Source organism: Nesoenas mayeri (genome assembly GCF_963082525.1).
Source record: "Nesoenas mayeri genome assembly, chromosome: 5".
Classification (NCBI taxonomy): Eukaryota; Metazoa; Chordata; class Aves; order Columbiformes; family Columbidae; genus Nesoenas; species Nesoenas mayeri.
The window spans coordinates 29,194,403-29,207,518 of record NC_137548.1 but is presented as its reverse complement, the minus strand read 5'-3'; the positions used below and the strand labels follow the sequence as shown (position 1 = coordinate 29,207,518).

Genomic DNA, 13,116 nt, shown 5'->3' with positions numbered 1-13,116 from the left:
TATCTGTAAACCTATAAATTGAGAACTGTTAGTAAAAGTCTGCTCAGCCTGGCTCAGCTCTGCTCAGCTCTGCCTGGCTCTGCTCTAGTTGCTAACAAGAACCTTGTGTATGTGCATCTCTGTCTGCGTCTGTATGTGTTGTTCCTCATCCAAACCCAGACATTCCAAACAAAATACCCAAGCAAAACAAAACAAAACAACAACAAACTTAAAAAAAAAATAAAGAAAGAAAGGAAAAAAAAAAGAAAAAAGAAATAGACAACTACCTTTCTATAGCCAAAAGCTGAATTCTTGGTATTTCATCATAGCAAGCTATTGGGAGGTAACTACCACGACCAATACAGTTGCAAAAGTAACTGTATATTAAGAATATAAGAATATATTTTCAGGAACTGTTTGAAGTTATAGTCTGTTTATGACAAATGAAATATTGTAATTAAAAAAAAATCGAACTTTCAACTTTTTTTTTCTTGGAGATTATTGGTATATAGCATATAGTTAACAAATAAGTGGCACAAGTTAGTTGTTCCATTTTCTTAGAATTTTACTGTGTGTTGAAGCTGTCTCCCTATCCAAAACGTAGCATTGCTGATAATATTTGTGGGAGTTTGGTTATCCTTCCAGGATTGTCATAGTCAAAGAATCACTTTTTTTTTTTTTTTCCCCACCAGAAACTGTTCCCATGACTCTAAATTTCAAAATTGAATTATATTTGTCACAGTGAATGTTATAATTAAAAGTGCTACATTCTTAGCCAAAATATGCATTCAACTGTACCTAAATATACAAGTCCATATTTTAGTAATATTGTGCTTTTCTCCAAAAAAATAAATGACTATTAGGAAATGTTAAATTCAGCTTTCTATTTCAAATTCTAAAAGTATAGGTCACTTAGATAATTTTAATTGTCTGTGCCATGTTCTTCAAATGTATTTGAACACACCAAAAATGAACCTCAAGAAAATTTGGTCTCAGGGGTACCCCAGCACACCACACATGCTAATAGTATGATTGACTGAGAAAATATTTCTTTTAATGCACTATCTTACTCTGGCAATAGGTGTATAGTGCCATGTCATTTGAACTAATCTATATTTACGTATACGTTGTAGGTTCACACGATACCTACTTGTTCATTTGTGTTTCAGAGACACAAAGTACACTGGAAATAATTAGTTGGACACTTCATGACTTTAAAAAAACCCCACATGCTTATAAAAAGTCTGTGTGCCTCTGGAAACTAAAACATTTAATAATTGACTGCCCTTTCTGCAGATATGAGTAAGTCAACACCTGGGTTGTGTTTTACCAAATCACAAGGATTTGCTAAGAACAGAGGGTTTCAAAACAGTGAAAGATTGCATAGCAGAGCTTGATGTATACATACTGTAGGATACTGACTCAATAGAAGTTTCCTAAATTTATGTATCTACAGCCATAAAATAAATCCTCAGGGGAACTTTGAATATTTTTTCAAATAATTCTTCTGATTTCCAGTTGTACAGACAAATTAGCTGAGAGGGAGAGATTAATATACGCTGGAAAAGCGATCTCTTATTTTTAGTGCGTCCAGAACCCAGGAGGTACTTTTTTCCCCATGGAGGTTCTGGAGTATTTTTGTCCGATGGATCAGCTGATTTCCTAAAAGTCAGGGGACAGCTTAATTCTGTGAAGGCTAAGCTCCTTTGCTGCATGCAGTCAACAGAAGACAGCACTTCTGGGGCTTTGTACTTGTACCTTTGGGGTCTTTATTCCCGTTTATTTACACCTCCATAGCTTTAGTAAAACTGCATGTTTCCTGCCTCACTTGTACTTTCTTGATAAATAGGAACTGTTGATATTTATATACAAGTGCATGCTGACTGGGAAAAGTGCAGAGAACTTCAGAAGGAAATTTTGCTTGTTGCAGCTTGTAAACTGCATTATATATACTGTAGTGCTAGGGATGACATTAATGTGTTGTTTAAAAAGCTGCTGTCAGGCCAAGGCATGTGCATTTTCCATAATGTATATGTGCTCGTGTGATATTTAGACTGCTTCATAGCTGCAAATGTGTCTGGAAAAATGGCTTTGATTAATTGACTTCCCTCCTCTTCTCCTTTCCTCTCTTCAGATGCAAAGGCTCCATTCATTATCAGGCAAGATCAGAGGAGGAGGGGAGCAGAATACCTGGGTCACACGCAGTTAGAGTTACAATTTTCCAAGTGCTATAAACAAACAGTAGGGAATGGGAAATATCCATGATGGGAGAGGACCTCTGTGTTTGAAGGTCCTCCTCCATTCCAATTATTTGGTCTGATTTTATCTTTAGCTGTGCAAATTTGCATCTCTCCATTGTATATACATGTAATACTTATTACATCTTCAACTCTGTCTGCTTTTTTCATGTGTCTGCTTTTCAGCCCCACAGGTGTGAGGAACCACGAGTACTGATGTGCTAATTGAGGGCTCTCCTTTCCAGATTTTCTTGTCCCTTTGTTCCTCTTTCTTAGGAAATTACCACCCATGATGAATTATATATACTTATATAAATCTAAAGCCAAAATTCATGCTCCACTACATCAACTGACAATTTCCTTCATTTCTGTTTGCATTTATAATTATATGAATGGTTCCCTCCTTTTGATGCTTCTGTGCTGATAAGAGTGTACTTCTGCTAAATTTCATGTATGTTCATGGTATTTGTGCTGTACATAATTTACCCATAAAATCAGAATTTTGCACGAGTAGAATATTGCTAGTCAAACCCCAACATTTTGGCCCCCTCTATGTTCATCATATTTTGCTTCTGCATTTTAACATTAATACTGGTTAATAAGTGCACCTGAAAATCAAGCCATATTGTAGTATCTGGTATGTTATGTTAAATGAATCTCTTCTAGGACAGCTTTTTTTTTGTGTGTGTGTGTGGTTTTTTTTCTAGTGAAAAAGAATATCTCATCTTTTCCAATTTTCTTATCAAACACATCCACATCATCTTGAGACACTGCCACATCCAGCTGCATCTATACTCAACTTCAATTATATGAAATTACACAACCTACTCTCAGGTCCTTTAGGTTCTCTTTTGCTGTGTGAGGCACACGCATAGTGCATTTCCTGTGAAGTGCGTGATTACAAACTATTCAGTACAAGCCTGTTTTAAGTAAACAGCAAATTAAATATTGTCAGTGCTTGTTCAGATATGCTCTCATGAAGGAAAAATAACTTCTAGGTTTGGGTTCATGAAACTCTAGATTTAAGAAAATACCAGACATAAGCTAGGCATCCTTTTTCCTTTTTAACTCCTCTTGGCTGACCCAGTTGTTCAACAGATGGTACAAACCAATATATTCAGGTGCCCATACAAGGAAAATTGGGCTAGACAAAGTGCTGAAGGTATTGAATTCCTGTTCATTGCTCTGTATTTAAATGGAGAATTCCTGAAAACATTCTGTCACTAACTGTCAGGTACACTGCTGCCTGAACGACTGTTAAGAGTCTGTCTGAGCAACATGCCTCTTTCAACCATGACAAATACAGTAAAAGAACATCGTTTTATTACCATTCTGGCAATATTATTTTCTGCTATGCCAATCAGCCTGACTACAGGAGTTAGGAAAGAAAGGAATGGTCGCTTCCCTAAGAAATTAGAGCTTTTGAGTATTTTGTGGTGTCTGCTACTTCAGTACTAGCATGGTCTTTGGAGAAGTATAAGTTTTATAAAAACTAGATGCTACAAATGTGTACTTGCTTGAAAACTTGAAAGTTTCCTTTCATCTCTGGCAGTTAACTCATTCCCAAGAGAAGGCAACACTCTTTTCTTCCAAGAGGTTAAATATTATTTTCGTTCATTCCATGGACATTTCAAAGAGAAAAAGAATTGCATGTGTATGTGTGTTCAGGGCTGCACATGATTTATCATTAAATACAGCAAGTACCCCTTTATTGTATTATGTTTCTCTTTCTTACGTTCAGTAAGTGAGTGAGAAGCTCTGGCAAATAATTCACAAACTTATTCAAGTTATCAGTGTTGTATGAAATGACATAACATATAGTAGATTAAGTTTCTAGTTCCTCTATTACTAGGTTTTGATGCAATTTGTAAAAATAAAAAATAAATTTCAAAAAGAAATGAAATACTTTAATCACTGTTAAAGCAGAACTCCTTTGTAAACTAGTAAAAATATTAGTGCAAAAAAGGCTGAAAAATACTTGCTTTGCAAATTAAGAATGCAGAGATCTAAAGCACTCTGATTTGTTCTTTGAGACTGGATATGAGAGTTAACTCAGAAACACAATATTAATAGATTTGTATGAGTGCACATAAGGCCAATGTATTCAATGCTGTAATTTTTTTATGGTTTCATAAATAGTGCTATCGCCAACATTTCAAAGAAATCTGAAAAAAACAGAGCTCATATGTGGTGGCATAAATTTAGTGTATTTTATAGAACACTGTTACTCCAGATATAGCCTGTGGGTTGTGACTTTTCATAAAACCTAATGAATTTCTAGATTTGTCAGCTGTTTCAACACAGATGCACTTTGCTGATATAATGGAAACATTTTGAGCACAGATCCAAAATATCAATAGCTTTTAGTATCACAAATTAGTCTGGCTGTTGGGTATATGGGGATGTGGTTCTTGATAAAAAGCAGCAAGTAATTTTGGACATGTGTTTTATGATAACTGCCTCTCCAATGTCTGATAAGGAGGTTTTTTTACTCTCTTTTTTTCTTTTTCTTTTTTTCTTCAGAGTTTTAAGTTGAATGTAGATAGCCACTGTGCTTTAAAAGAGGCAGTGGTAGAAGAAGGACGTCAACTTCTTGAGCTTATTGTATCTCACAAATCAGGTAAATCCTTCTGAAATATTGCAAGTCTTTATGTCTCCAGACTATTAAAGACTGAAGAAGCATTGCTGTAAATTACTGCATATATTCACTTCCTTATGTATTATTAATATTTACATTATCAGATTGACCTTCAAGATTTATAAATGTTTCATATACTGCATACAATGCAGTGATACTTATAAAATGAAATACTGCCTGCAAATAGTCTGTTCATTTTATTTTGGTCTTGCTGCTCAGCTGTGTTTGAATTGAAATCACATCACTGAAAAACTTCACACTGACATATTCTTTGATGTAGGTGCTATGGAAATAATATGAAGATAATGAATTAAGATTTCATATATATATATATACACATACTCTGCATTGGTAATTGCATTGGCAAAGCTTTATTTTGCCACTTAAACTAATTCTTACAGCGATTTAATATATTTAAGGGGAATAGACTAAAATTAAAAATACCCTTTTCCTTTGATTAGGCTTGTCTTTTCCTGCAGAGGCCCTAAATCAAGAGGAGGGGGAGAGATACACTGATTCCCCTTGCTCTGTCCCCATCACTCCCTACATTTTTAGATGTTTGCATGACTTGTATGATAATAGGGATTTAAACAGCATATACTGCTACAGAATGCCATCTTAATTTTGGCCTACTTAGCATACTTTTTGTTCACGTTGAAGTTATCCTTTGGTCTACTGTTTTGTGATCACATTGTACACTGTACCTCTATTGTTTCACAGCATCAGGCAGATCTGTGTAAGGTGAAAGTTATAGGAAATTAGTGACTTCTATGTATAGTTCCAAAAAGCTGTAGAAACCATAGCAGAGAAGAGTAGTGCATGTCATCATATACTTAGAAAGTGATAATGTATAAACTACAGAAAACATTGACAGGAATTGGAGGTAAGAAAAACTTATTTGGAAGATTATGAAATGTTTTGAGATAAAGACTAGCTATTAGAGGGTGAGATTACCAGTGTTCCCTACTGCATAGAAATCACAGTTTATGTGGGATTTTCCTTTTCTTGAAATTGTCAGCTGAAAAATAGCCAAAATCTAATATGACAGCTGAAAGAAATGTTTTGACCCTGTAGCATTGTTTTGCAGTATGAACAATAGTAGTGCTCGGATTTATTTCTGAGACAATACATTAATATTCTCATTGCATTTATTATTTTAAATGCCCTGCTAATTCTTGGAATAAAGAATAATATTTAAAGATGCAGCTGAGTTTACAGCTTTTACTTTTTTTCCCTTCATTTTGGAGAAGGACTGAAGGACATGCTGCAGATGATTGCAAGTCAATGGAAGGAACTACAGAGGCAAATCAAACGGCAACACAGCTGGATTCTTAGGGCTCTGGATATCATCAAAGCAGAGATACTGGCTACTGATGTGTCTGCAGAGAATGAGGAAGGGACTGGGAGCCCTAAGGTAAGTGGCTTGAAGTTTGCCTTATTTCCTCTTATTTACGTCTTCTTTTGAACTAGGTACCACTGAAGTTTTTTTTCCACCCTAAGGCTTTTTATTTCTACTAGGTAAACTTTTTTTTTTCTTTTTTCTTTTTTTTTTTTAATAAACAAAATGAATTGCCTTACTTTGAAACAATATAAAAATGATAGAACTTTCAAGTTTTCCAGGAAGACCCGTCTCATTGTGTGTAGAGGGGCATGAGGGGGAACATAAAACATTTAGTAAACAAAACATAAAGCATCTTTAACATGAATAATCAGAATGGTTTTAAATTGTTTTGTTGCAACTATAAATCACTATAATCAGTGCAATCACTCAGCTCTGACATCCATTAGCCGCTTGGTTACAGCAAATTAACAAAGAAGAGAGAAAGTGATTCATTATCTCATTCCTGTTAATGACTATCAGATGCATTGCTTAATTAGGGGATGGCCATTGTAGTGGGAAGAAGGTCATATGCCTTTTCACAAATCTTTTTGCTCTGAATTTAAGTTCTCCTTAATAGTGCATGTGTTGAATACAAGTACTTTAAGAATAAGGTGTTGACACCTATCATCATTTTGTGAATATTAATTATTAAAGAGGACTATAGTACTTACCAGTTGCCAAACTTAGTATTTGTAAGAGCATTTTAAACACAAAAAAAATACAAAACATGCTTATTCAAATTGGTGCAAGCAATGTAGGGACACTATCCACAATGGCAAGTTCTGGCATAGGGTCCATGACCTTTCGTTACCATCAGTAGTAAACAAAGGTGTTTGGGGGAGGATGCATTGGAAAGTGTTGATTTTTCCAATGCATTCTAAGCAAAGAATATACAGCAGAGCAATCCAATAACTCTGAAGATCTTGGCATGCAGCAGGCTGAAATTTATAGCAAAATTAAAGATTCCTGTTTCTAGAATTAACAGAGATTGGGCTGAGCAGATTTTCTGAATCTGACACCAGACAATTCTTTGAATTGATAGTCAGTGCTTCCTAGGGAGTAGTTTGTAGAGTGACTCTTAGCTAGGATTACATGAAATGTTCTGGTGCTTTCTCATAATAATTCTTCATAGCCAGAATGATCTTAGAGATGGTGGAGGAGGAGCCAAGGATAACAATGAAACAAAAATATAGGAAAAGACCTATATGCAGGAGACACAATTTGAACTGATATCCCTCATCACTTGCATGGTGGAAAATACTCCTGTGCCACATAGCTCTTACTTTAGGAAGTAGGCGGTGGAGCAACACGTGGTTTCCTAATTAGGTCTGTTAAAGTAGACAGACTGGCTCAAAGTTAATTTTCTGCCGCACTGATAATATGAGCCTATATCTCTGAACAGCTTGACTCATCTATGGCCAAATTCTAACTGCTTATTCAAAATTATGACATTTAAAATGTTCTAAAGTCCAGCTTGATTTTGCTATGAAAATTATGGAATAATTAATATTATATTAAAATATTTGCTTGAAAAGGGAGAAATGGAGGTATTTTTTATGTTGCAGTAAATTTTTACTTTAGATAGCTGGGAGCTCCTTACTCTCTGCTTTTTATGACAGAGATAGGAACCTGAAGGAATGCTTTTCTTTTTCTGCCTACAGTTTAATGAAACCACAAGTAGTCAAGAAATGACCAAACAAAAAAGTATTCGCAGGTTATTTAATTCATTAAATTACATTCCTATATGATCCTTCTAGGTGTGGGCAGTAGCGCACTCAAATACCATCTACTTCTTCATGCTGAAAGATAACCTAAATTCAAAACATAACTGGTAATATAACTGTAGATTTCAGTTTGCATTTATTTCAAAAGCCAAAAGGAGCCTGAGAAGTATAATAGGAAATCTAAAGATTATATCTAGAGGGTATTTTTCTTTTTGCCTTGTTTGAGAAGCTACAGGAACAGTGTTGGTGTTAGAAATCTGTAAAGAAATAGGAAAAGAAGGAATTTCAAAGACCCTAGGAAACTTTTCCCTCAGGACTTTTCAAACATGTTTTCATAGTGCTATGGCATCTTTTATGCAAGCAATGAAGAGTTGAAGGGAGAGAGGGACACTCTGCACTCCAGAAATATATTATAAGCATTTCTATTCAAGAATTCAGATTTTGCTTATGACATTGTTTTGTTTTATTTTATGTAAGTTTCATGGTCGATTATAGTGATTGCTATAGAAGACTGAAGGGACTTTAAATATTTCCGATGCTTAAGCATTTCTAATGTTTTACATTCTCTGTACAATCTTAGAAAAAAAGTGCAATCTCTTTAAGTATTTTCTGAAACTATTATTCTGTAGTTTTTATAAATAAACAATTGCTGTATTCAACTTAAATTGGAGGATATAAGGTTTTGCCTTCATATCCCATTGAGAAGTACCTTTAAAAAATAAGTCTCAGAATTTCCATGATATATTCCAACAAGCAGTGATCTAAAGTTATGAGTAGTAAACATGACATACAATACATCTGTCTTTCTTTCAGAATCTTAAGACACTTAGCTAACAGTAGGGGTTTTCTCCTGATGCAATTAAAATATCTGAAAAATAAGAGGAATGTTTGAATAGATGTCTGTATGTTGTGTTTTTTCACCTTCTGGAGAAGTTTGACACCACTTGTTCTGTACCTGATCTGTTTATAATTGGGCCACTTCTCCATCAGGAAAGTTCTACTGGAACAGTATTGTTTTCAATAAACAGTAGAGTGTTATTGAAAAATAGCAAAGTACTTTCTTATCTAATGGCTGTATTACTGCTTGAATATTATTTTTATCTATGTAACTCTTAGTTCGGTGAAACTACTTCATTCAAAAACACATGGAATAGTATTATTTGGGTCACTTGTAAGTTCTGCTTTCCAGCATTTGTTTGGACAATTAGTTCATGAGTATAATTTTTGGATATGGATATTTTTGTTCTGCAAGTAAATATTCAAATTAAGTTTTGGGGTTTTTTTGTGTAACAGTTCAGAGCATGACATCAGAACCCAGAGACTGGTAGGTTAAAAAAATCATGGTGAACTCTAGAAATAGATATGTAATATGTACTTCTGGACATGTTACTTTCCAGAAAAATTGCTATATTACTTAAAACATTTCTACTTTTCCATTCTAACCACAGAGAAATATACTTGGAACAGGTTAAGGCATTGGGCCTAATGCTTAGAAAATGGAAATGGAAATCTGACTTAGTTGTCTCAGGTAAAAAGCACGCTTACGAAGATTGTCTTAACTCTATAGTGGACTTGGCTGTCAGTGGATTAATGACAGAAGCACCAAGGATTTGAAGAATATTAGAAGATGTAAAAATATGTTTAATGAAGTAAATCTGAAATTACAGAAATTGTAGATGGTCCAGGACAACAGAGTCTGAAATTATTAAACAAACCTTTGTACAAAGATAAAAAGAAAACTGGTGTAGTGAAGCACCCCACACTTCCAGGATTACATCCCACTCAGTTACACATAATTTTACATTTTTTACAGCCATTCTAAACAAATAGTCTTCAGTACGCAGAAATATCTACCACAGTTTGGGATAGTGGAAAGGCTCCTTGACAGACAGTTTTATGGTGACACTGGGCTCAGACCTTGTGGGAGGACTAAACACTGCAGTCCAGAACAATTATATCCTGCTCAGTGTTTTAATATGAGGATTTATTTGTGCAATGGACAAGACAGAGCAGAGGTTAGAGAATGGTAGCAGTCCTTTCTGTAGGACTTCAGACTTGTAACTTGCCCTGGCCATCCAGTCGTGCTGCTATGACTACATTTATACATTCATTTTGATACAAAATGAATGTATAAATGAAGTGTTTTGGCATCTCTCTGATGAAACATCGTATTTGTGAATAGATTCTATTTCTCAGTGTCTTTTATCAGCTGTGTTTCTAATCTGCAGACATAAGTATGATGCATGCACTGTAATATTAAAGGCAACACACCAGTATTTTTTCTAATGTCTTCCAATATTTACAAACAGGGAAAGTCTGTTATTGGGACAGTCTTAAATATTGTCAACAGGTCACAGAGAGCATGATTTCATAATATAATGTTACTTATATAACTACTTTGAAAACTGTGTTTCTAGTGCCACAGAAAGGTTCAGGTTGGAAGGGACCTGTGGAGATCATCTAGATCAACCTACCTATTAAAGCAGGTTCGCCTAGAGCAGATTGCACAGTAATGCATCCAGTAGATGCAATTGGAGGATTGCATGTATTATTGTAGTGGTCAGTACTTTTAAGTTTTCAAATGGCAAGTGTAACTCGCCTTCATTCTCTTCTTCTTGAGTTAGTTGCTTCTAGTGAAAGGGCAGGAATAGCATATGCTAGAGCCATCATTTTACTTGGGTTGCTGGAGTTTCTTAAGTCACAGTGGACTTCTACAATTTCATGCCTCACACTGAATTTATTTATTTAACTTAGAATCTCTCCTTCTCTGTCTTCCACATGCACAAACTCAGGATCAGACACATGCATTCAGTGCTGTGTCTCATGTTCTTAATATTGTGGAATAAAATGTCAAGTAAATAGCCATCACTTCATCAGTAACAATTTGAAAGATAATGGAAAGATAAATGGAAATCCAACTTCCGTCTCTGACATTGAACAGACATATAGAAAGGGAATTTCATCTGGTGGTACACATGCTGTCCTGGTCTACAGTTTTCTCATGCCTTAATCAAGGCTTTTATTGGAAAAGAATTGCACAAGGAAAGTTGGTATTTGTGCTTGAGCAGAAGTGATTTTTTTCTCTAATTGTTCCGTAATGAGCCACATTCCCATCTAGACACGAGAGAGTTTTATGCCGTGAATGCAACACCTTATAGATCAGACATTAAACTGAAATTTCAACCACCTTTACCCAGGCTTACTTCCAGTATCAGTAATTGCCATCTGCCACCTTAATTCTTTGCAGTTTCAGCTGAGTGTATTAGTCTCTTCTGTTCAGAACAACTAGGTAGTCTTGGGCACAGTTAAATTGTTACTACTTTGTACTGTTGAATAAAACACCTTATAATACCTTACGAAGTATTTGTGTGCTGAAAAGTATTACAGCAAGTCAGTGGCTCACCATTCACTACTTCAAAAGATGGTAATAGGGGAAGTGATTTCCTGTAATTGGAACAGAAGGTTCTGCTATATCACCGTTGAGGCATAGTCTTAAATTGTTGAATATTTAAAATGCTGTGTGTACATAAATAGTACTATTGTGCCTAAAAGCCAAACATTTAAAATCATTCATGTGACATTTCATTTCTGAATCTTTTGGAACTCTGGAAGTCTAGACTAAAGATACTGTTATCTCACTCCTAAGTACAAACAATAACATTAATTCTGCCATACCAGGAAAAAATGCATCTACTGTTATTATTTTGCTTGACTTCAGGTGTTTTAGTATGTGACATTACAGTATTTTTGATCTGTCAGCTTCTGTGTTGGGGATTTGAACCATGGATGAGTTGGTAAAATGGATAAAAAGGGTAGTGATATTTCCAAAATCCTCCTATAAATCAATAGACAACATTTTGGTTTTGCAAGGAATAAACTTGTCTTTTAGTCTTTTTACTGTAGCATGTGAAAACAGCTGAGTTATTTTTGTACTAGTTGTTATCCAAATATAAGATGTTAAGAATTTCCAAGAGATTCAAAACAAGCTATGTTAATGTAACAATGAAAAGAACCTAAGAAAGAAGCAGGAATATTTCTGTCTTTTAATGCAGTTAGACACTTCAAGTTCCTCAATTCACTAGTTTTTAATACCTTGCTTTGTAAGTTATGTATTTTTAATCTTACGGATATCACCTTGAGTGTGCACAGGCCTAGGCATCATTGTAATAAAAAGTATCTTCAGGAGGGATTTGAGAGGTGAAACCATAATTTTTCACACCATTTTACAGTGGATGAAAAAAAGGAAACAGAAGGATGTTATAGAATAAGTGTATTAGCAGAAGCTGGCCTTGCTAAAAGGACAGCCTGGATTTGGAAAATTGACTTGAACTGACTTTGAGTGTGTCTTAATTGTAGGAACAAAAAATACAGATAAATGTGATCTACTGATAGGTATAAAATATACAGGGGTTTTTATTGACAAGATCTGTGCCTTGCCAAGAAAGTGCCTCTCTTAATCACAAAAAAATTTCTTCAGTTAAGCAGAAGCTTTCAAAAACCCCTGCAAAGCCAAAGTAGCCTTGTAATTTTCTATGTACAGAAAGTTTCCTTCAAATTTCTAAGTGAATGCAATCTTAAATGTATACATTGCACAGAATATTCACAGAATACCTCCTCAACTGGTAAGATTCTTCTGTCTTGTATTTTTCATCTATCCTAGAGTAAAGGAATTATGCAGTTGAACAAGTTCTTCCTTAGTTAAAATGCTTTCACTGAACAAGCAATTTTGGGGTGAAAGATTATAAGTTTCCAAGCTTGTAAAATTTTAATTTCAGGGTCATTAGACCGAAGCCTTTTTTGCAAACACAGGCACAAGCAAACTGAACCTTAAAACCTTCCTTTGGTCCGCTCTTTCACGAGGGTTTTGTCTCCACCGCAGCCTGCAAGAGGTGGGTGGTAGAACTACTGTTCCTTTTCTGGAGGACGAATATTACATTCCAGCTGGCTGCTCAGAGGATTTACACAGCACTGTAAATCAAGCTGTGTCCTTGGTAGCCTCATCTTGTGCCTCTGTGAGCCTCTTGTGGCCCGTGCCGGTAGTGGGCTGCTTCATGGGGAAGGAGGCTGGAAATCCACAGCCTGCTTTTCTGTGGCCACCTAGGATGATCTAACCCATTGTTTTGGGGACAATATGTTGTGATAACAACTACATTTTTA

General features: G+C 35.2%; 1 protein-coding gene across 2 annotated transcripts in view; it reads left to right on the top strand.

The window, feature by feature from the left end:
* Window positions 1-13,116, top strand: part of AKAP6 (A-kinase anchoring protein 6) — a gene marked incomplete at its 5' end in the record, with an annotated part of 220,913 nt that overhangs the window by 78,476 nt on the left and 129,321 nt on the right. For both annotated transcript variants that reach the window (XM_080346163.1, XM_080346162.1), the window contains 2 exons: window positions 4,740-4,836; window positions 6,105-6,268. In XM_080346163.1, the coding sequence (XP_080202289.1) occupies window positions 4,740-4,836; window positions 6,105-6,268 (261 nt within the window). The remainder of the gene's footprint in view (window positions 1-4,739; window positions 4,837-6,104; window positions 6,269-13,116) is intronic.